Here is a 23,264-nt window from a genome sequence, read left to right as displayed (position 1 = left end):
CCAAGGACTTGAGATCCCTGCCACAAATGCAGGAGACCCGGGTTGTCCTGGTTCCTGGCTCCACCCCTCGCCCAGCTCCAGCTTTTGGGGAGGTCAAGCAGCGGATGGGAGCTAGCTATCTCCCGTAAATAATTTTTTTCTAAAATACAAAGAGGCCAAATGTGGCCATTCTTCTCCTCTTCCTATGACCCATTTCTGCCAACTCCCACTGCCCCAGGAGGCACTTCAGACTGAGGAGCCTCTTGCAAATGCCGGAGGGCAGAGGGCGGTGGGAGCAGAGGAGCCAAGGGGAACGGGACAGGGAGGAGCACCAGGGTCGGGTACAGCTGGAAGGTGAACCCTGCCAGGCGCAGGGCCCCAGACGCAGGCAGCCGGGGTCCGCCCACCAGCCCCAGCGTAAGTGGGCATTTATATTCAGCCTTGCACAGCAGCAGGAACACTGATCAATGATTTATCATCCTCAAACTTTTATTTATCTATTATTCATCGCCAGTGGTCTGAGGGCCCAAAAATTCCTAAGTGTCCCGAGTGCCCCCTAAGTGCTTAATCAGGCTCTGGGGGTGCAGGGCGGGCGATGGGAATGATGAGAACAGGGTGACCGAGGTCCTGGGCACGGTCTGCAGGCCGCGTTCTCTGCCTTCCGTCCATCCTGAAACGGAAACCTCTCCGGGAGTCTCTCAATCCTCTTCTGCAAATTCTTCTTTCTTCTTCCTTCCCCTCTTACTGTCTCCCCTCTCTGAATCTCAACCTGAGCCCCTCTCTCTCTCTCTCTCTCTCTCTCTCATAAATAAAATTAATATACTTTTAGATAAACAAAAAAAGTAAAATTTTTTAGGGAAGCAGCACGCATGCGCACACACAACACGCTGCCCAGCACCCTGGGAAAACTCTTGCTTCTGTGCTGGTTACTAAGCGATTAGGGCCCCGAGTGGTCACCTGCCTGGCCAGCCTCGGAGGCCGGCCGCTGCTCAGGTCTCCTGCGCTGGGCCTGTTTGTCAGACACCTCTGCTCCCCACCTGGCCCAGCTCCCCTGATCTCTGTAGGGAAGTTTTCAAGTTTCTGCTTTTCTTACACAGGGGAGTATTGGAGTCCATGAAATAAGCTAGCAATAGACCATTTCAAAGGTAAAAGAATGTAGAAATTAACACACAGTAGCGCGGGAGCCACCCACTAAATATGAGACACAAAGAAAAGCCAGAGAGGCGAAGCATCAACAGCATTCGGTCCCCAGGAAGAATTGGGGGCATCGGGCTGCTGCGGGGGAGAGGGGTGGGGACACAAGTTCCCAACGACAAACGGAAGCAAAGTCATCTTTTTTTTTTTTTTTTTTTTTTTGACAGGCAGAGTGGACAGTGAGAGAGAGAGACAAAGAAAGGTCTTCCTTTTTGCCGTTGGTTCACCCTCCAATGGCCGTTGCGGCCTGCACACCGCGCTGATCTGATGACAGGAGCCAGGTGCTTCTCCTGGTCTCCCATGGGGTGCAGGGCCCAAGCACTTGGGCCATCCTCCACTGCACTCCCTGGCCACAGCAGAGAGCTGGCCTGGAAGAGGGGCAACCGGGACAGAATCCAGCGCCCCGACCGGGACTAGAACTCGGTGTGCCGGCGCCGCAAGGCGGAGGATTAGCCTAGTGAGCCGCGGCACCGGCCGCAAAGTCATCTTACTATGCACATCAAGTGTTCCGGGTTACGGTCATCAAGGGCCCCCTTGGTCACCTCTGCGGGGACCAGGTATCAAGATCTTCCCTAGGCCCGGGACGAGGAGGTAGATAGGAAGGCCCTGCCTGCATCCCCTGTTTGCTGGACGCAGATGCCTCTCTGTAAAAGGACAGCTCTCCTGGGCAGTTCGGCTCTGCGGAGCACCCCGAGTGGACATAGCCTGGGCCAGTGTCTCTGCAACTGTGCTTCCATCTCCCTGCTCTGCCTGTCTCTCCCCAGGTTACCCGCAGTACCTGGTGGTGGGCAACCACCTGTCGGGGGAGCACCACCTGAAGATCCTGCGGGCGGAGCTGCAGGACGATGCCGTGTACGAGTGCCAGGCCATCCAGGCTGCCATCCGGTCCCGCCCCGCACGCCTCACCGTGCTAGGTAAGAGCCGCCCACACTCGGCACATCCAGGCTCAGCCCCCGGAAGGGCTCCCCCTGCCAGGCTAGGGGGAGCACAAAGGGGCAGCGTCCCCTGGGGCTCCAGACACGCTCCTCCTCTGGCCTCCAGGGTGCACACGTCCCTCTTCCCACCAGAGGGACGGCTCCTGCCCTTGGAAGTGGGAAGGCCAATGTCATGTGACCTACAACTCCGTCAAACCCCTGCTGTGTGACTGCACCTTGGGGAGAGAATGAGGACTCCTAGGAGCTTGCTTACTGCATTGACAGTGTGCTCTGTGCCCATGTTGGAGGCAGGACCCATGCCAGACCCTGGTGGAGGGGGACAAGGAAGAATGGGGCAGGGTCCCCGAGTCTTGTTTCTGAACTGATCCCCCCAGGTGCCAACAAAGCCCTCTCTGTCCACCTCCCCTGCAGAACGAGCCTCAAGCCTGCTTCCCCTAGTGACTCACAGGGACACCTGTGACCCCTGCTCCTTCCCCCACCCTCCCCAGCTCCCCAGGAACCCTGGGAAAATTCACTTTAAGCCCTTCTTGCAGATCAGCCCTTTCTGCACCTTGGCCCTGCAGGAGGCTAGTGTCCACCATCCCTTGCCGAGGTCCCCGCTCCTCCACTGAGGCAGACGTGCCTGGTGTTAGGGTCTGGGCTCACTCACCACCCTCCTAAACTGCCTGGTTGTGATTTAGAGTCCAGTGCTGCCCGTCTACCTCCCCTAGCCAGACGTTACTGAGGAGCAGGGCCCTGGGAACCAGGCCTTGCCCATCAGTGATCATAGCTCCCATTTGCAAAGCAGCTGCCAGCCGCTCTCAGAGTGCCTTCCCGCGTGCATGGTCTCGGCTGTTCCTGACGCTCCTGTGTGGGCCGGGGAGGGCTCCCCAGACCAGAAATGGGGGCTCTGAGAAGCAAAGGGCTCCTCGCACCACCTCACCATCTCCATCTGCTGGAATCTCTCCCAGGCATGCTTTGGGGATTGTGCAGGGGCAGCCAGAGAGGGAAGACCCAGGCAGATGCGAGGAAGCTTGCACAACAGGTCGGCAGCTGGCCCCGGCCTCGTGCCTGGTAGATCCGGCGCGTGCTGCTCAGAGATGAAATATTTAAGAGGGTGTCAGGTTATCTTCAGATCTACACAGCCAAAGATACCAGGGCGAGGGGAAGGCAAGCACTGTAGCCGTGGGGCCCCGGAGGACCACTTAGCAAGCTCAGAGCCCAGTTTCTTGAGACCAGACCCTCCCCCCGACCCGTGCATCCCCTCCAGCCTGCAGCATTCAGCCGGGGAAGAAGGATAAATAAGCTGGAATGCCCAGGCCTTCCCTTGGAGTCAGCAGGGACATTCCAGGGAGCAGCGGCCCTCCAGCCTCCCCTGAGACAGGACTGAAATGGAAACTAGTCTTCAGTTTAGCGTGGGGCTCTAGGGAGGCGGCGGGGTGGGGGGAGCACTGAGGGCATGATACTGTTTCTGATTTTGAGGACTGCAAAATGCCAGGTCAGATCTGCTAAGGGAGGTCGTGGGATCCCTGTCCCCTGAGACGGCTCAGGCCACCAGCCTCAGGAAACTGCGCCCACTGCTTCCGACCCTGCTCCGGGGTCAGAACCCGAACGCCATCCACAGCCTCAGCTTCACACGATGCCTGAAGTATGAGGGTGTCCCCCACAGTTCCTGAAAAAATGCAGTTGACAGAGAAGTGAATTTTGGTCCAACAAAAAAATGTTGATCCACGCACCGTTTTCTTACAAGATGCATTTCCATAAACTTTACTGAAGATCCCCACCTATACACGATATTAAAGCTTTTAGCACCAAAATAGATTTCCCTTGTAATTCCATTTTCCACCACTGTCTTTGAAGGCCCCTTGGAGACAGACTCGTACCCTCATATCCCACCCACCAGCCACACCCGGCCACGTTCCCCTCCTTCCCTTCTGCTGCTCTGATAGACAGCACAGTCCAGGGTTTGGGATATCCAAATTCGCCTATATGTCGTACAGGTCAGCAAATCCAGACTCAGAGAGACAAAGACATTCCCAGGAGGCCACACAGCTTCGTTAGCATTCAACATCAAGTCCAGATTTGCCAACCAAACCCATGCTCTTTGCCCAGCGTCCAGTCCCCAGGGCCAGCAGCATCGTATCAGTCTGGATGCTGAGGAACCAGGCTTCTCAGAGCAGGGCCTCGGGATCCAATCTGAACAGACCTGACGTTGTCTTCGGTCGCTGAATCTAAGAGGCATTGGCTGTCCTGTGGCCTGGCCTGGCACTGCCCTCTGGGCACAGAGCCGGGTTTTGGGGAGGGATGTTTATTCAGGTCTGGAGAGCAGCTGAAGGAAGGGAGGCAGAGCCTCCAGGGGTTCCCCACAGCGTGTCCTCCGTGGAAGTCCAGACAGCATCTTGTCCATTGGCATTCTATGCAAGCGCAGCCTCAGGAGGGAAGAGCTGCCCCAGGCTCTGCCTCTGGTTCTCCCTGGCTCCTTGGGGGGCCCTGGCACCCCACCCTGGCTGGCTGAGCTGGACTGGGTGCAGAGTGCCACCCTGGGGGCAGTGGATGAACAGAGAGGCTGTGCGGGCCGAGGGGAGAGAGGCATTCTCCACCCTGCCCGCCGCTTCCTTCCCAACCAAGACCCCATCTGCTCTACAGTGACATCGCAGCCCAGGAAAATGTTCCAGCCAGATCCCCAAGAGAGCTGCCTTGCCCATGTCCCAGGAACGAGAGAGCTTCCTAATTTAGTCTGTATTTGCCTGAGATAGATTTTTTAATTAAATAAAGTAAGAGCCTGATTAGAACCTGCGGAAGATGGAGAGCAGAATCAGATGGTATTCAGGCAGAACCGCAGAGCAAACACTTTGACTGGAACAGAGGGAGGCCCGTGGGGGTCTCCCATCAAAGCACCAAGTGAGGAGGGCAAATACTAGAGATTATATAGCCAGCAGATGTGTGTTGTTAAAATATGCATCTGCCTACAGCGACAGGACAGCGTGCTCAGAGAAGCCAGAGGGCTGGCTCACAGAGCCTCCTGGGAGGGCGTGGGGACCCGCCCGGCAGCCAGGCCTACAGTCACAGACACATTAATTAGCATTGCGTTTCCAGCTCTCAGATGTAATCAGACAAGGAGCAACCTGGAGCTGAGCATGGACTACCCTGGGAGGCAGAAGGGAGGGAGCCAGCCAGTGAGGAGGGGAGGATGGGGGGTGGGTGGAGCTGGCAAAGCCGAAAGAGGCCAGCCTGGGGAGCCCCCAGTCCAGGGTCACAGTCAGCCGTGTTCCCTGGGGGACCAAGCTGGCTGCCAAGGGCCAGGTGGCAACGGGCATCTCTGTCCACCATAGATCAGCTCAGGAATCATGGTGTTGCAGAGAGAAGCTGCACACTTAAGTAGTCTTGGTCCCATCCCCAAGCAGCTGTGTGATCTTGGGTGCTGATACTCAACCTCTCTGGTTCTCAGTGAGCTTCCTGGGAGAACGAGAGGTGATAATGGAGAAGATGATCTCTCAGAATTGTCCAACTTCCACAGTAAGGAGGGCAACGTGCTGCACCAAGCATTTTAGGAAAATGGGCCTCTCCCCCTGGAACCTGGACTCGTGTGGTGACCAAGGTGCAGAGGGTAATGGTTTAGGAAGTTTAGACGGCATCCCACTTTGAGGCTAGGAGATGACACCACTCAGAGTCCCACCCAGCCCTTGGGTTCTGCACTAAACTCGATACCTCAACCCCAGGTGCTCCCTCTGTGTTCAGCCTCCTCCGTGCAGAGTGGAGGTGTCCTAGGCAGAGCTCTGGGCTAGGGAGCAGAGCGCCCTCTTGTGGCTGATCCACTGTGTGAACTTGGGCAAGGATCTTAGGGCTGGAACTGGGTCTCTGGTTCAACCATGTAACCAGTACTTAGTACAGGGCACATACAGTATGCAGTGATGTTTGGAGTTTTTTAATTGAATGAATAAATGGATTTTCTGGTTCCTCAAGTATAAATGGTGACTATAAAAATATTGATCTCATAGAACTGTGAACATCACACACGCACGCACACTGCTCCGGGGCGGCCAGAACTCTAAGGGTGGCTCTGCTCTTGCTCTGTCCAGCTGCCTGAAGGCATGAGAAGCCAGCAAGGGAAGGGCTTGGGGCAGGCAAGAAAACGGGTAACCCGAAGGTTGGATGGAGAACTACGTAGGAGCCCCCTTATTAATGTACTGATCTAGGCCCTGGGAGTTCATCAACGAACAACAGAGAAAGCCAGCCCTGCCCTGGAGGAACTTGGGTTCTAGCAGGGAGTGAGACGCTCGATAAACCATCGACAGGTAGAGTGCGTCCTTACGTAGTAATACAAGCTGTGGGAAAGCAGCATGGGGCGGCTGGCAGTGGGGGAAGAGGGATCAATTGGCATATGAAGAATGAAAAGGGGCATTTTTCCCAATCTTTCTCCCCATTCCCTTCCTCCTGGCCCATTCTAATATTAACTGTGCTGCCTTGTGGCTACTACTAGAAATAAAATTTCCTAAATCAGCATGGATTATTTTAGATGGAAGCTAAGTCAATTCAAATGAAGACAGTGTCTTTTAAAAGGCTGTCAAGCCCCTGATCCTGAGCAGGGTCAACAGATAGGGTCCAATCTGGCATGCTACCTTAATGTGCTCACTTCTCAAAAAACACAAGCTCCCGTGGCCACCTCCCTCCCGGGAGAGCTGTGGGGTTTCTGATGTCCATGGCATTGCTGGCAGCCCCCAGCCCCCAGTACTCAAGCCTTCTGGGTAGAGGGGCCTGGAGGTGAGCAGTGAGGAACTCAGGGTCTCACAGCAGGCGAAGGCAGAGATGAAAAAGAGCCGCAGGGTGCCAGCTTCTAAGCTGTTTGTGCAAAATCTGGTTGTTGGGCAGTCACTCATGGTCGCCCTGACAACCAAAGGCAGGTACGCAAGGCCTAGTGAGCAGAGCCCAAGCTCCTCCCTGGCACACCAGGCCTTCCTGGACCCACCGTCAGCCCCCTCCGGCCCCAGCCCGCCACTCACCTGCTCCAGAGATAGCAACCACCTCGTAGCTGGCCTCCTTCTTGCCCGTGCCCTCTTTCTTCCCTTGGCTCATGTGAGCTTGCCCATCCAGGTTTCCTTAGACAGCTCCTCCTCCAGGAAGCCTTCCCTGAAGTCCATGTGGCCTGGTGGTTCCCCCATCCCTGGCTCCTTTTGTTTTCAGTGAACACTTGATCTCAGCACTCAACACGTTGTGGAACAGACCTGTTTTCAGGTCTCTCTGGGGCATCTTGCATGTTTTGTACAGCCTAGGAGCACATAGCAGGTGCTTAAAAATGTCCATCATGGTAACCAAAGCAACAAAGCTTGGAAGAAAATTAGGGAGAGTTTCCACTGGCAGATGTAAGCCCCAAACACCTGTGAGGGTTGTGTTGCATTGGCCGGGTTGGGTTTAGAGAGACAATGTGACTTCAGACTCTGGAAACCAGACGGCCTGAATCTTGCGCTTGAAACCTGGCTATGTCACTTCACACTGGTGTGACCTTGGGCAAGTTTTGTAACCACTCTGCGCCTACTTCCACGTGTAAAACGAAGGCAATAGGCCAGCGCCGTGGCTCAATAGGCTAATCCTCCACCTGCAGTGCCAGCATCCCGGGTTCTAGTCCCAGTCAGGGCGCCGGATTCTGTCCCGGTTGCCCCTCTTCCAGGCCAGCTCTCTGCTGTGGCCTGGGAGTGCAGTGGAGGATGGCCTGAGTGCTTGGGCCCTGCACCCGCATGGGAGACCAGGAGAAGCACCTGGCTCCTGGCTTCAGATCGGCGCGGTGCACCAGCCGCAGCGGCCATTGGAGGGTGAACCAATGGCAAAAAGGAAGACCTTTCTGCCTGTCAAAAAAAAAAAAAATGAAGAAAATAATCCTCTCTGCCTTCACGGGGCTATAGAAAGGATGTAATGAAATAACACATGAGTGTGCCTCCAAAGTTTCACAAAAAATGATTTAAAAGGTAAGCAGGCAGGCACGGTGGTTAAGACACCAGTCAGGACACCTGCAGCCCACAGTGCAGCTCTCGGGTCTAAACGCTGGCTCTACTCTCGGTTACAGCTCCCTGCCAAGGCACACCCTGGGCAGCAGCAGTGATGGCTCAAGAGCTTCAGTCTCTGCCACCAGCATGAGAGATCTGGACTGAGTGTCCAGCTCCTGGCTTTAGTCTGGGCCTGGTCCAGTTATGGGCATTTGAGGAATGAACCAGCAGGTGGATCTCTCTCTCTCTCTCTCTCTCTCTCTCTCTCTCTCTCTCTCTTTCTGTCACCCTGCCTTTCAACTAATAATCTTTTTGAGGGGCAAACACTGTGGCACTGATGAAGCCACCACTTGGGATGTTGTATCAGGTATCTGCAGGTGCCTCCACTTTCAATTCATCCTCCTGTTAATGCACCTAGGAGGCAGCAGATGATGACACAAGGACTTGGGTCCCTGCCCCCTATGTGAGAGATCCAGATGGAGTTCCTGGCTCCTAGCTTTCAGTCTGACCCAGCCATGGCTGTTACAGACATTTGGTGAATAACCAGGGGTGGAAGATCCCTCTGTGTGTGTGTGTGTGTATGCGTGTTTCTCTTTGTCAGTCTCTCCCCGTCTCTTTGTCACTCTGACTTTCAAATAAATAAATAAATGAAAACTAAAAATGCTTTAAGATAGATTTATTTAGGTGCAAAAACATTTTTAAATCCTTGCCCACTGATGCCTTCAAAAAGTTCATGAAAAAAATGTGTATTATGGAAAGTTATGCATGGATTTTGAAATTAATTGCACCAAAATAAATGTCCCTTTTCCATGAACTTTAGAGTCCCTTGTAGGTAAGCACGTACAAAACGGTGCCTGCTGTGCAGCCAGGCACGTGAGCAGCAGCTGTCATTATTCCTGCTATTACGGAGCGATGTTAAGAGTCGCCAGCCAGCAGCTCCCTCCTTCCCAGGGGTTCAGCCTGGGTCCTGGGGAAGCTTTTCCACGCAGCGAGTGAGACCGAAAGCCAGGATCCTGCAGACCCCTCCCGGCCGTATGCCCAGGAAGACAAGCAGAATTGATTTCCTTATCTCCGTGTGAAGCGTGCTTTGCCTGGGCCCGGCCTGGTCTTAGGTGCCGTATCTCATTTGCGCTGTGTGCCTGTTTCCTGCCACATTCATTACCCTGCAATCACCCCCAAATAGGGGCAGCAAACCAGCCAGAGATGGGAAAGAAGAGCACACAAGCGTCCTTATCTCCTGAAGCCCTGAAGCCTCCTCTGAGCCCCCACACCCCACCCTGCCAGCCTCTCCTTCCCACTCCCTCCAGCTGCTCTGCCTGGTGGCCCAGCCCACTCCTGGTGTCCCCTTCTCCCCACCCCCTTTAGCCACTGTGCACAGCCTGCCCTCCCAATGTAGCTCTGTGCTTTCCTGCAAGGCAGGTGATAAGGTAACCATGACTGTGGCCCATTGAGGTGCCCTGAGCTGGTTAATAGCCTTTCTCTTCTCAGTTATGGCCTAGCTCCCTGGGGTGAGGGGAGCCTGCTTTCCGAGGTCCATACTGTGAGTTCCATGCCTTATGCCCTAATAAGAAGCCCACAACACTTGTTGATCGGGGCTGGGGGAGATCGGGGGGTCTCAGCGGAGGTCCCTGCAGCCTTCAGGTCAAGGTGAGCTGATCTCTGCACTATCCTGCTGATCTGTACGTTGCCACCAGAGGAAATGTCGCCCTGCCTTTCTCTCCCCACCCCATCTCAGCCTCCCTGGGATGTCGGGAGCCCCACCCATACCCCCCAGTCCCAGCCTATCCACCATGGCAGGAAAGGAGGCGGGGAGAGGGTACTTACAAGTGTTTAAGGACTGCCAGGGCTCCAGAGGGGTGGGGACCCACTGGGGTGGAGGCAAACTCAGCCCCTCTGTTCTCTCTCCTACCTGGATGTGGTCTAGGTCCTGGCCAAGGAGGAGGAGACCTGAGGCAAGGGGTGCATACCCCCACCCCACTCCACTCAGCATCACCACAGGTGACTGGGAGAGACTGGCCCAATGAGCTCTCCAGCCAAGTGACCTTTCTCAAGTGGCCTGTAAGCCCAACATTGGCTGTCCAAGTGCTCACCGTCCAAGTAAGCTGGAGGCAGCACCCGGGTGACCACACCAGGCCCAGCCCCTCCCTCACATCGTCTTTGGCTTTCAATACCCAACAAGGGAAGACAGGGTCTTAGGAGCCCACATAAGGTGTCCAGCCTCCTGCTGCTCCCCGGACCCCAGGCTCCTAGTTCTGCCGAGCCCCAAGTGTCTCTACCCGCAACACCAATTGACTTGGGCTCTCCAGGGCAGTCCTGGGCAATGTTGAAGTTCCCAGATCCAAGCAGGACAAAGGGACCCACCAGGAAGCTGGGAAGCCACATTCTCACCCCTGTCCTGCCAGCTCCAGCAGCAAGACGTGGGCTGTGGTGGGTGACTTCTCAGGCCCCGCGTTCTCCCTGGCAGCACAGGAGCTGGAAAGATGAAGTGGAAATCCACTCCGCAGTTTGGCTGTGATTCTCCGTCATTCGCTCATAGTTTGGGGGTCAGCCATGAGGGCCATTGTTCCCCCAGTCCCTCTTCCCCTGCTCCTGAAAGCAAGGATAATACATCCTGCAGATGCTTTAACCAAGCATGACCCTGGGCGATGCTGAGCAGGCTCAAATCCTCAGTGAAGAGGAGCGTGAGCTCTGACCATGGAGATTTGCAAAAATCAGGACCTTGATCCTCTGGCATCTGCTGTTTGGCACAGAACGGGCTCTGGAGCTGCCCATGAAATCCAGGCTGCTTTCCAACAGCCTTCAGAGGGCAGCCTCCCCGAGGAAGCCCTCAGCCCCTGCACCCCTCAGAGAGCTGGCCTTTCTGGTCTGGGTGCACCTGCCTACATCCCTCTGTGGCTCCAAATGCACAGGCAAAAGCCAGCCTCTGCCTGGTACCCTCCTGGGGTTCTCGGTCAGGAAGCCCTGCTGGCCACTGGCTGCTTGCAAGGCTCTCTGTGTGTGCATCAGTCACATTTACATACACAGACACCTTCGATTTGAAGACAAATACACTGGTGTGCACACACCTACATGTACACACACACACACACACACCACATGATTCAGAGTAAAGCCAAGTTATCCCTCAGGATGGCAACATGCAAGACTCAGTCCCTGTTGGGATGGGAAGTAGAAAAATTCCTGGTGACTTGGTTACAGGATTGAATGCCACCCTTGTCAGCCCCAGAAAGGAACAGAGAACCTGGAACATGGTGTCACCAGCGTGAGGCTCTCCTCACTAATGGATCCCCGAGTGAAAGATGGAACAGAGTCCTGGCACATGGAGGGAGTCCAGGCCAGTCCATGCCCCTGTGCAAATCACCAGTTTCCCCACTCTAGCTTCCAGGTCTCCTGAGGGTCAGCCCTGGGTTTCAGTCCAGAGTCAGTCTGGGTGAGCCTGGAGAGGCTGGAGCTGGACAGGGAGCCCTCTCAGGGCTAAAAATAGCTCACTCCTTTTCCGCTCTGACCTCAGCCTGGGCCCGAGACGAGGGTTTCATGGCAAATTACGGATTTAAAACTGGCAATGAATCTCCATTACAGCATGAAATGAGAAAGGAAAATGCCACTAAATGGAAGCCTCCCCCTGCAGCCAACTGGCCAGGGAGGGGAGTAGTTTTAGCAGAGAGTTTAGAGACAAAGTCCACAGCCCAAGGGCCCAAGGCAGTGAGGAAGAGAGAAACACTGGGAGAAGGGACAGGGGTAGGGGCCTAAGGAGTGAACCCCTCTGCTCCAGACCAGGGCAGGACATCACAGAGACAGATGATATGAGGAACCACTGGCAGAGAGCCAGGACCAAGCTTTCAGCTGGGTGCTACTCCCTTGAGCGCAGAAACATCATAGCTTTGTGGTTTGGATGCTGTGATGGGACCTGTGTCAGGGGTCCAGCCACAAAGATGTGTTTGCAGACCCCTTCTCATTGGCTTGGGGATCACTCTATGTAGCTCTCACAACAGCCCTCCTTCTCATTCCACACCAGGGAGACATGTCTGCAGGCTGTAGGCATGGAAGACAGAACACCAGCTCTGTTCTGCTCCAATACACACATACACACACACACACACACACACACACAGTGGAGCAGGGTGGGAGGGGGGAGACCCAACTCAGCAGATCTCCAGGGGGCCCAATCTCAGCCATTTACCACTTGCTCTTCCTAAGTGTACTGTCCCAGAGGAGTCAGGATAACCATCACGATTTAACTCCAGCCTGGGAGTAGATGATGAGCAGAGAGAATCAAGCAGCCAGTACCCTCTGCCACCACCAGACCCAATCCTTGGCCCAGGCCAGCTGCATTCTGTCAGCACCATGGACAGAGCAATGCACCTGCTGGCTCATGGGGACACAGCCTCTGGAGCAAAACCTAAAGATAGATTGTGTACACAATTAAAAGAAAAGGCAGGTTCTGCTTGCTAAAGGGAAGACTTAAGGAAATTGGGTCTCTCTCAAATATTTGAAGAAGGGAAATAGATTTGTTCTGTGGAGCTCCAGAGTACAGAACTAGGGACAGCGAGGAAGGTTTTCATCTCAACCATTTAAAAAAAAAAAAAACTAACAGAGCATGGTCAAGTAGTGAGTTCTCTGTCTCTGAGAGTATTCAAGTGCAGGCTGAGTTTTCCCCCATGCCTATTTCTTTTTTAAAATATTTATTTATTTATTTGAAAATCAGAGTTACACAGAGAGAGAAAGAGCGGCAGAGAGAGAGTCTTCCATCTCCAGTGGTTCGCTCCCCAATTGGCTGCAATGACCAGAGCTGCGCTGATCCAAAGCCAGGAGCCAGGAGCTTCTTCCAGGTCTCCCACTAGAGTGCAGGGGCCCAAGGACTTGGGCTGTCCTCTATTGCCTTCCCAGGCCATAGCAGAGAGCTAGATCGGAAGTGGAGCTGCTGGGTCTTGAACTGGTGCCCATATGGAATGTCAGTGCTTCAGGCCAGGGCTTTAACCTGCTGTGGCACAGCACTGGCCCCATCCCCCATGCCTATTTCTAAAGGGAGAACAATTCTTGCTCAGAAGTGAGATGGTGGTAGCAACTATCCCAATTCTGACATGAAGCCAGGATTGGTGGGCTGGCCTGAGAGAGGGGGAAGATGCAGAGAGGAACAAGTCAGACATTTTAACCCATTCCTTTTCCTTGGTAGACACCCCCATAACAGCCTATCATGGACCCTGTCGTGAGAACTCCAGCTAGCCCCAGGGAGAATCTTAGCCTATATCCAAAGTTGTCAGTTGAGACACGTGATGGTGACTTCATTGTCGTGGAAGTGTCACAAAAGAGAGGAGTGACTGATAATCAGAAGTTGTTGAACATGACTCAAAGTTTGGTTGTTCTGCACACACCCTGGGAAAGCCTGGCTGCATCGTGGAAGTGCTGCACATGTGAGCATGAGTGTGATGACTGGGGATATGGGGATAAAGGTCTGGTGTGTCCTTTCTAACTGCAAGTGCATGGTATGCACACCAAGTACAGTAACATCTCAGAGTTCAGAGAGAGCATGGAAAGCCCAAAGGCACGGGGAGAATTCCACTTGAAGCCACCCTTGGAGGCAGCAGAGATGTGTAGTATGAAGAAGGGATGAGAGTGTTCCAAGCCTGCTGGTATACAAGGTGCAAGGACAAGGTGAGAATCAGTTTAGTGGGAACTGGATTTGCAAGACATCAGAGCAAGTGCGAGGGACTTCATCAGAGCTGGGATGGCTATGCATAGGAGACTGGCTTTCACTCACAGGAAGCTTTGAGCAGTTGAACAAGGTGCTCATAAGAACAAGGATGGGATGCATCCTCCCTCGGGGGATCCAGATGATCCCAAGTCCCAGGCGGCTGTCCCCTGACTGGGTGCCGCTGGACAGGGGTGACGAGAGCTAAAGCTAGGCACACTTCCTGTCCAAAGCAAGGGCAACACATCTGTCAGTGCTGCATGGAGAGAAGGAGATGGGGAATGGCTATGCCTGTGGACCTGCACTCTTAGTACAGGGCACTGCACTGGGAGTCCACACACATGCTTCCTTTACCCTCTTACCCACTCTACTGAGAAGCCCAGGGTCCCTTTTATGGATTGGAAGTTCAGACACAAAAAAAGACTTATTAATTTGCCCAAGTTCACACAAGCACCAGGACCTGCTAAGTCACGCCCCAACCCTTTTCCCAACTCCGCTGAGATTTATGCTGCCCTTAAGATCCCCTTAAGATCACAGACTCTGGTACAGGTCTCCCTGCAGCCCCTGGGGACCCTGGGAATGCTGCCCAAGTCCTCTTACCGCCCCAGGGCTCACCATCAGGGAGATGGCCTGGACTGTGAACCAAAGGCTTCTGAAAACTTCCTGGTGCACCTTGAGAGCCAATGCCCCCAAACCTGCAGCACCCACTTTCCATCCCAGTAAGTCTCCTGCTCGGGCCTGTCCACTCTTCCCCTGCCCATCACATGGCCTCTACATTGTTCTGTATATGAGGAGGTGGGGTTTTCTAAATGGAAAGTTCATGAGCACCCAGAACCCTGCACAGCTGCCTCCATCTCACAAAAATAAATAGCTGAGCCCCACAACCCAAGCAGGCTGACTTCCAAAAAAGTGTCACATTTTCACAAGTCGATCAAGGTGTTTGTAAATGTTTATATAAAGAAAGAGCTTCCCATATGTAAATATGTCAGGAACCGTGTGAACAGCTGAGAAATCACCTGGTAGCTTTGGTAGTAGAAGCAAGGAAGGGAGGAGAAGGTGGTCGCCATACAGCCATCCTCTTGCTCAACCCCCAAACACGTGGCTCCCCCACCATCTGTTCACTTTCCCCTGTTACACATGGAGATGGACACACACACACAGTCACTAGAATGCCGGAGAGAACCTGTTTTACAGATGCATCAACTGAGGTCAACAAAGAAAAGACATAGTCAGCCCTTCATATCCGCAAGTTCTGCATCCATGGGAACATCTGGGGGATATGGATCTGCCCTGAGCATGTGTGCATGTTTTTCTTAACATTTTTCCCTAAACAACACAATATAACAACTATTTACGTTGCATTAGGTATTGTAAGTAATCTAGAGATGGTTTGAAGTATATGGAAGGATGTGTATGGGCTATATGCAAATACTATGCCATTTGTTTGTTTGTTTAAGAGATGAGAGAGAGACAGATACAGACAGAGGGAGCTCCCGTCCACTAATTCACCGCCCAAATGCCCACATGGCCAGGCTGAGCCAGGATGAATTCAAGAGCCAGGAACTCAGTCTGGGTCTCCCTTGTGGGTAGCAGGGGCCCAACCACTTGAGCAGTCATCGGCTGTCACCCAGGGTGTGCATTAGCAGGAAGCTGGGGCTAAGAGTGAAGCTGGGACTGGAACCCAGGCACCCTAATGTAGCATGTGGACGTCCCAAGTGGAACCTTAACTGCTAGGTGAGATCCTCACTCCGCACTACTCTATTTAAAGGGTTTGAGCACAGGGACTTGTGGTGTCTGAGGCAGGGGGTGTTGGTTCTGGAACCAGTCATGCCTAGAGGCAGTGCACAGCCAGGGAAAATAAGTCCTCAGAGCCTTCTAAATGGGCAAAGCTGAGCCTTGGGCGAAAGCCACCTGGGAATTCCTATCTGTCCTCCACACTCAGCCCCAAATACCAACTTGGCATGGACAATAGTTCTACCAAAGACCACAGAAGCCTTTGATTAGAGAATGAGGAAAGGCCCTCCAATCGAGGGCTCTTCTTATTTGGGTACCTTCCACTGTCCTAGGCACTGGGAATATTCATCAGCAATCAGAACAGACTAAAAACTCCTGCCTTCATGGAACTTATACCAGGGTACTTCAGAAAGCTCATGGAAAGAAGAATTAAGCTTATTTGGGTACAAAAAAAAAAATTTGAAATCAGGTCAGTTTTTTTCATAAAGCACATCTTCCAGGAACTTTTTGAAGACTGCCAGTATTCTAGCCAAGGATACTGAGCAATGAACAATCAATATGATAAGAAAATCCCACAGTTTATTAGAAGGTAGTAAATGCAATCCAAGAAACTAAAGCAGAGGGCAGAGGGTATGGGACTGGGGGGAGGAGAGTTGAGTGGTCTGCATAAGCTTCGTGGAGAAGATGGCTCTTTTCTCCTTTCTGTTTTTAAATAACAGCTCTATTGAGGTAAAATATACACATTACTAAATTCACCCACTTGAAGTGTACAACTCAATGATTTCTAGTAGATCTAAGAATTGTGCATTCGCCAACACAGTCTAGAATGATAACTTTTCCATAACCCTGAAGCAATCCTTGGTGAGCCTCTGCTCCCATCCCCAGTCTCAGGCAGCACCAATCTGGTTCTAGCTCTATGGGTTTGCCTTTTGGGACACATCTTACAAATAGAATCATACTTATGCAGCCTTTTGCACCCAGTTCCTTTCACTTAACATAATGCTTTTGAGATTCCTCTACTTCGTTGCGTGTATCAATAGTTTACCTATTTTTATTTCTGAACAGTATTCCATAGCTTGCATACACCGCATTCTGTTTATCCACTCACCAGTTGATAAACATTTGCATTATTTGCAGTTTGGGGTTATTACAAGTGATGTTGCTATTAACATTCACAGACAAGTCTATGTGTGGGTATCTGCTTTCATTGACCATCAGTTAGAAAAGTTAGGTCATATGGGAAGTTTATGCTTAATTCTTTTTTAAAAAAAAAAAAGGCTTATTTATTTGAAAGGCAGAGAGAAAGAGAGAGATCTCCCATCTACTAGTTCATTCCCCAAATGGCCACAACGGCCAGGGTTGAGCCAGGTTGAAGCCAGGAACCTGGAACTCCATCCAGGTCTCCCATATGGGTAGCAGGGGCTCAGTTATTTGGTCTGTCTTCTGTGCTTTCCCAGAGGCACTTGCAGGGAGCTGGATCAGAAGTGCAGTGCCTGGGTCTCTAACCAGCACTCAGGTGGGATGCCGGCATCACTGGCAGCTTAACTCACTGCACCACAGTACCAGCCCCTGTTTTGCCAATTTTTAAATTGAGTCATCCCCTGAATACAAGTCCTGTGGCAGATACAAGATTAGCAAATATTTTTGTTCAGGTTATGACTTGTCTTTTTCTTTTTCTCAATGGTGTCTTTTAAATCACAAAAAGCTTTTAATCAAGTCCAATTTGTTATTTTTTTTCTTTTATGGATTGGACATTCGATATTGTATCTGAGAACTCTGCCAAACCAAAGGCCACAAAGATTTCCTCCTATATTTTCTTCTAGGAGTTTTACAGTTTTAGCTCTTACAGTAAGTTAGTCTAATTTGTTTTAAGTTAATTTCTGTGTAATTTGTGAGATAAGAGCCTAAATTCATCACTTTTGCATATGCATATCCAGCTGTCATATCATTTGTTCAAAAAGAGTTTCTTCCCTCCTACTGAATTGCCTTTGCATCTTTGTCTGAAATGAACTGGCCAAAAATGTAAGGACTCTTAATTATAATGTAATTATCTGTATGTCTGTTCTTAAACCAGAACCATACTGTCCTCATTACTGTAGCTTTATAGAAACTTTTAAAATCAACATTTTTTCTCTCCAAAATTCTTTCAGCTATTTAAAGTCCCTTGTATTTCCATATATATTTTAGTGTAAGCTCATCAATTTTGGCATTTGGATAGGAATTGTGAGAATGTTGGAGTCAACTTGGGAAGAACTTCCATCTCAATAGTGAGTCTTCCCCTCCATGGACATAGAATGTCTCTGCATTTATTTACAGCTGTAATTTTTCTCAGCAATTTTTACAGTTGTCAGTGCACATCTTCTGCTTTTTAAAGTTTATTCCTAATTATTTTGTTCTTTTTGATGCTATTGTAGGTGGAATTATTGTGTTAATTTTATTTTCAAAGTCTCCATTGCAAATATGTAGAAATACAATTGATTTTTGTATATGGTTCTGGATCCTGTAACCTAAATGTTGTTTTGAGAATGCCTTAAGGTTTTCCACATACGGGGTCATTTTGTCTGTGAATAAAAATAGTTTTTCTCCTTCTTTTCTGATTTTGTGCTTTCTGTCCCTTATTGGACTGGCTGGAACTTCTAGTGCAATGCTGAACAGGAGTGATGAAAGCAGCCACCTGCCTTCATTCCCAGTCTAGGGGGAAGGCATCCAGTGTCTCTTTTTTTTGGGGGGGGGGTTAATTTATTTGAAAGGCAGAGTTACAGAGAGAAAGATATATGTTCCATCAGCTGGTTCACTCCCTAAATGGCCACAATAGCCAGGGTTTGGGCCAGGCTGAAGCCAGGAGCCCAGAGCTGCTTCTGGTCTCCCACATGGGAGCAGAGACCCAAGGACTCCATCCATCCTTTGCTGCTTTCTCAAGCACATTAGCAGGGAGGTGGATCAGAAGAGAAGCAGCCAGGACTTGAACCAATGTCCATATGGGATGCTGGGGTCGCAGGAGGCAGCTTAATTTGTTACACCACAACACCGACTCAACATCCAATATTTCACACAAAGTACAATGTGGGCTTTCAAAGGTGCCCTACATCAGGTTGAGAAAATTTCCATCTGTTCCTACTTCACTCCAAGTTTTTACCAAGTGTGGTGTTGAGTTTTCTGAAATGCTTCTTCTACATCTTTTTAGTTGATCATGTGGTTTTTGCCCTTTATTCTACTACTTTAGTATATTACATTAAACAATTTTCAGATATCAAACCAACCTTGAATTCCTGGGATACAGAATATTTTTGGCCATAGGATATAATCCTTATGTTGGTGGGTTTCATTTTCTAGTATTTTGGAGGTTTTCATCTGTACTCGTGATGAGTAATGTTCTCTAGTTCTTTTGTTGAGATGCCTTTTGTTTTCGTATCAGGGAATGATATTTTTTTTTAGTTTTATTTAAGGAATACAAACTTCATGCATTTCATATATAGAAATTTAGGAACATAGTGATTCTTCCTGGGAATAAGGGTTTTATGGAATGAGTTGGGAAGTACTCCTTTGTCCTCTCTGTTTTCTGGGTGATTTTCTGAAGGACTGATGATGTTTGATAGAATTCACCAATGAAGCCGTCTTGTCCTGGTGATTTCTTTGCAGGAAGATGTTTGCTTGTTAATTCCGTTTATTTACTTGATATTGGTCAATTCATATTTTCTCTGAAGATGGCCTTTGAACAAAGCCTTGCAGGGGTAAAGGAGTTAGCTATGGATGTTGGCACTAAATCCCTTCTTGCAATGAAAAAGCAGTGTGGTCAAAGGGTCTAAACAGAGGAGTGATAGGGTATGACTTAACCTTTGAAAACAATCTCCCTGGCTGCTGGGTTGAGAGCAGACTGCAAAGGGAAGAGGGAAGAGGGCCTTGTGAGAGTCCTGCAGGAGCACAGATGAGAGCTGACGGGACTCAGGGCGGAGCAGCAGCGGTGGAGCTGGCGCACAGCCAGGGCCAAAGAAAGATGGATCGAGGATGATGCTGAGGGTTTTGGCATGAGACCTCTTGTTCCTGTATATTTGCACTCAATATTCTGAACGTGTGTATGTGTGTGTGTGCATTTCTGGGTAGAAGTTTTGCATCTCAAGGGAGTCAGTAAGTCCCCAAAATTGTAATTCAGCCCAATGGCTCAGTCAGCTTGGACAGCTGTAACAAACGCCATAGAGCAGGCAGCTCACACGAAAGTCACTTCTCACGGTTCTAGAGGCCCCAAGCCTGAGAGCAGGACACCAGTCCCATTTGCTTCTGGGTAATGTCCTCGCTTGTCCTGCTCTTGGTGCCTGCAGAGGGAGGAAAGGAGAGGAGAGGAGAGGAGAGGAGAGGAGAGGAGAGGAGAGGAGAGGAGAGGAGAGGAGAGGAGAGGAGAGGAGAGGAGAAGGGAGGGGAGGGCAGGGGCTTCTGGGTGATGTCCTCACTTGTCTTGGCCTTTGTGCCCGCGGAGGGAGGAGAGGAGAGGACAGGACAGGACAGGACAGGAGAGGGGAGGAAGAGGAGGGAAGAGGAGGGAAGAGGAGGGAAGAGGAGGGGAGGGGAGGGGAGGGGAGGTCTGTGTCATCCTGTTTTGGAAAGGGCACTAATCCCATCAGGACAGTGCCACCCTTGTGAGCTAAGCTAATCCTGATCACCTCCCAAAGGGTTAGGATTTCAACACATGAATCTGTTAGAGGGAAGAGCACAACACTCAGTCCAGAGCAGCCGACCTGTTCATTTGTTGGGAACCAGGGCTCAGAAGAGTTGGCCTGCTTCCCCATGGCCATCCAGCTATAGAGCAGCACAAGGCCAGGCCCACCAAAGTGCTCTGTTTGCCTCGTGCACCGCAAAGCCAGACCCCCTCACCCTGCACCATGAAACCACCCACCCCTGCCCCAGGAAAGACAGCAGGTGCACAGAGATGACCTCTCCTCCACATCCAGCTTCCAGCACCCACCCTCCCAGGCCAGGGTGCCCATCTCAGCACCCACATCGGCCCTCACGGCTCCTTTCCCACTGCCTTTTGGTCTATCCAGGATCCACAGGCTCGAAGCCTCCCCAGGAAGATCTAAGAGAAAGCTTTTCTGCCAGCACAGCTCCCTTTTCACACTGAACCCACGAAAAAGCAGCAGCCTATCTGCCTAAGAGAATGAGAGCCCTTGGTTTTTATCTGTGTGGCAATCTTATCTAAACAGGTTCAGGTGGCAAGAGTGAGAGAGAAAAATAATTAAGGGGGAGGCAGGTGAGATGCTGACATTATTATTACTGAAGTGCTGCAAAGCTTCCCGCTCATGTCTCTACGCCCGTGACATCCAACGAAGGGGAATCAGCCTGGCCCATTATCTGCAGCACACACCGGCTCACCCCACCTCCCCACCACCTATAAATCTTATTAAACGGGTTCCATTGGCAGGACAGAAAAATAATTAAGGTGAAGGGAGGTGAAATGTTGATGTTATTACTGTGATGCAACAGCCTCTTTAGTTTCTACACCAATGAAATGCAACCGAGGGAAATCAGTCTTAAAGATTGCCTTTCAGAGAAGCAAACGGGAGAGACAGGAACCTGGGTTAGAAGAGAAACCGGCGTCTAAAGCAGGAAACACTTCCAAGTCTGTGTCCGTCTCTGAGGGGCTTTTAAGCCCGCAATTTACCTTCTGACTGCATTCCATTTTCTCACAAATCCTTTATTTCCAACTTACTTATTGGCTGGAGACACAGCACCAAAGGAGAAAAGGCAGAGTGATCCTCCAGTCCCAGTCTTAAAAATCCATAGCAGAGAACGGTTCCCTGGAGGGGAGTTTTTAGCCCTCACTAGGAACCAGAGCTTAATTGAGTCACTTCCTTTCCAAGGTGTGCCCACCCAGAGGCAGCGGCTCCTCCTGGCTCCTCCCACCCCAGGGGGCGTGGGCAGCACACCCAGGACAGGTGTGAGGGCTTCGGGTCTCAGGCCTTCCCCAGCCCATGTGTTGGCCCACCAAGGTGCATCCAATGCCCTCTCCCTGACCACTAGGGCTCCCAAAGGAGAGCCCAGGGGGACGGCGGCACCCAGCTTCACAAGCGACCACTGTCAGCTGCAGAGCAGAGTGGCCAGCCAGGCGTGTCTGGAGAGTTCTTTGCCTTCGATGCTGACGTTTAAGTTTCTGGAGGGTTTTACATTAAGCATTGAGACCTCTGGCTTCTCTTGCAAAGTCCGGCCAACGTGGGTACATCTGTCTGTTTGACGACAACGTGGGTAGTGGCTGCTCCTTTCGTGGGGGGTGGCCTGCCACGTCCCTCAATACTTTTATGTCACCAGCTTTAGATCACTGCCCTTGATCTCCCTCTGCCCAGGCAGAGCCCCGAGTGTGGGAAGGGCAGGAAAGGAAGGTGAGGGCGGGCAGAGGTCAGCCGTGGCTGGAGAGTCAGGAAGGGGCGGCTCTGAGAGGGCTGAGGTGCGGTCCCAAGCAAGAGTGAAATCTGCACTAATGAATGGCTGTGTCTTAGATGAGTGGGCAGCACGTTCCCGCCCTGGTAACAGCTGTTCTGGTTTAAAGAGCCCACCGTTTGGAGCTGAGCTGCCTGGATTCACATCCCAGCTGCACCACCCACTACCTTCTGGCGTGCAGCACATGAACAGGACCCAGGCCGCGCTGGGGTGGGACCCCCTCCACGTGCCACTGTGCCTTCCTCTCCTGGTCACCATCACACCCGAACGAACCTCCTCAGCCCTTCAGAGCAACTCCCAGCCCCACACCAGCTCCTCCTCTCCTTAGGCAGATGCCAACACAGAGAATGGGGGGCGCTTTTTTATTTTTATTTATTTATTTTTGCTTATTTGAAGGCAAAGAGACACACATAGAGATCTCTCATGCACTGATTCACTCCCCAAATGCCCTCAACAGCCATGTCTGCGCTAGGCGGAAGCCAGGAGCCTGGAACTCCATCCAGGTCTCCCACGTGGATGGCAGGCACCCACATATTTGAGCCATCACCTGCTGCCTCCCAGGGTGTGCATTACCAGGAAGCTAGAATCAGAAGCCAAACTAGGGCTTGAACCCAGGCACTCTGATATGGGATGCAGGGATCCCATGTGGCAGCTTAACCACTAGCCAAACACCCACCACAGCAGGAGGCTGTAGAACTAGAATGCGGCCAGCACAGTGGCTCACTAAACTAATCCTCCACCTGCGGCGCCAGCACCCTGGGTTCTAGTCCTGGTTGGGGTATCAGATTCTGTCCCGGTTGCTCCTCTTCCAGTCCATCTCTCTGCTGTGGCCAGGGAGTGCAGTGGAGGATGGCCCAAGTGCTTGGGCCCTACACCCACATGGGAGACCAGGAGAAGCACCTGGCTCCTGGCTTCAGATCAGCACAGTGCGCCGGCCACAGCAGCCATTGGGGGGGTGAACCAACGGGAAAAGGAAGACCCTTCTCTCTGTCTCTCTCTCTCACTGTCCACGCTGCCTGTCAAAAAAAAAAAAAAAAAAGAACTAGAGCTAGAGTCTCTGTGCTGAGGTCAGAGGCAGCCTGGCTTTGCGGGTTCACCCCGCTCCTCAGACCTGCACAGGGAAGTGTCCGAGGGCCTGAGCGAAGATAGTGGTACCTTGGCACTCAAAACACCTGCCTGGGGCCGCAAGACTCAGAGCAAGGAAATGAAGCCCAGGAGTGGAGGCTGAGTGAGGCCAAGCCAGGAAAGCTGAAAGGAGACATCTCCACAGCAGTGGTAGGTGGCAGAGGGGGAAAAGGTGACATGGGGGCTCTGCACCCAGGTACAGACAGGTGTGCGAGGCCACAGACC

At 51.7% G+C, this 23,264-nt stretch overlaps 1 protein-coding gene and 1 long non-coding RNA gene across 5 annotated transcripts in view; one reads left to right on the top strand and one right to left on the bottom strand.

Annotated features, from left to right (window-relative positions):
• Window positions 1-23,264, top strand: part of KIRREL3 (kirre like nephrin family adhesion molecule 3) — a 577,652-nt gene that overhangs the window by 487,713 nt on the left and 66,675 nt on the right. For all 4 annotated transcript variants that reach the window (XM_051818702.2, XM_051818695.2, XM_051818703.2 and 1 more), the window contains one exon: window positions 1,938-2,087. In XM_051818702.2, coding sequence (XP_051674662.1) covers window positions 1,938-2,087 — 150 coding nt within the window. The remainder of the gene's footprint in view (window positions 1-1,937; window positions 2,088-23,264) is intronic.
• Window positions 1-23,264, bottom strand: part of LOC138843621 (uncharacterized) — a 91,423-nt gene that overhangs the window by 20,526 nt on the left and 47,633 nt on the right. The window lies entirely within an intron of this gene.

This window comes from Oryctolagus cuniculus, chromosome 1 (assembly GCF_964237555.1).
Source record: "Oryctolagus cuniculus chromosome 1, mOryCun1.1, whole genome shotgun sequence".
Lineage (NCBI taxonomy): Eukaryota > Metazoa > Chordata > Mammalia > Lagomorpha > Leporidae > Oryctolagus > Oryctolagus cuniculus.
Note: the sequence above shows the minus strand (reverse complement) of the source record. Positions and strands in the feature narration are given on the sequence as shown.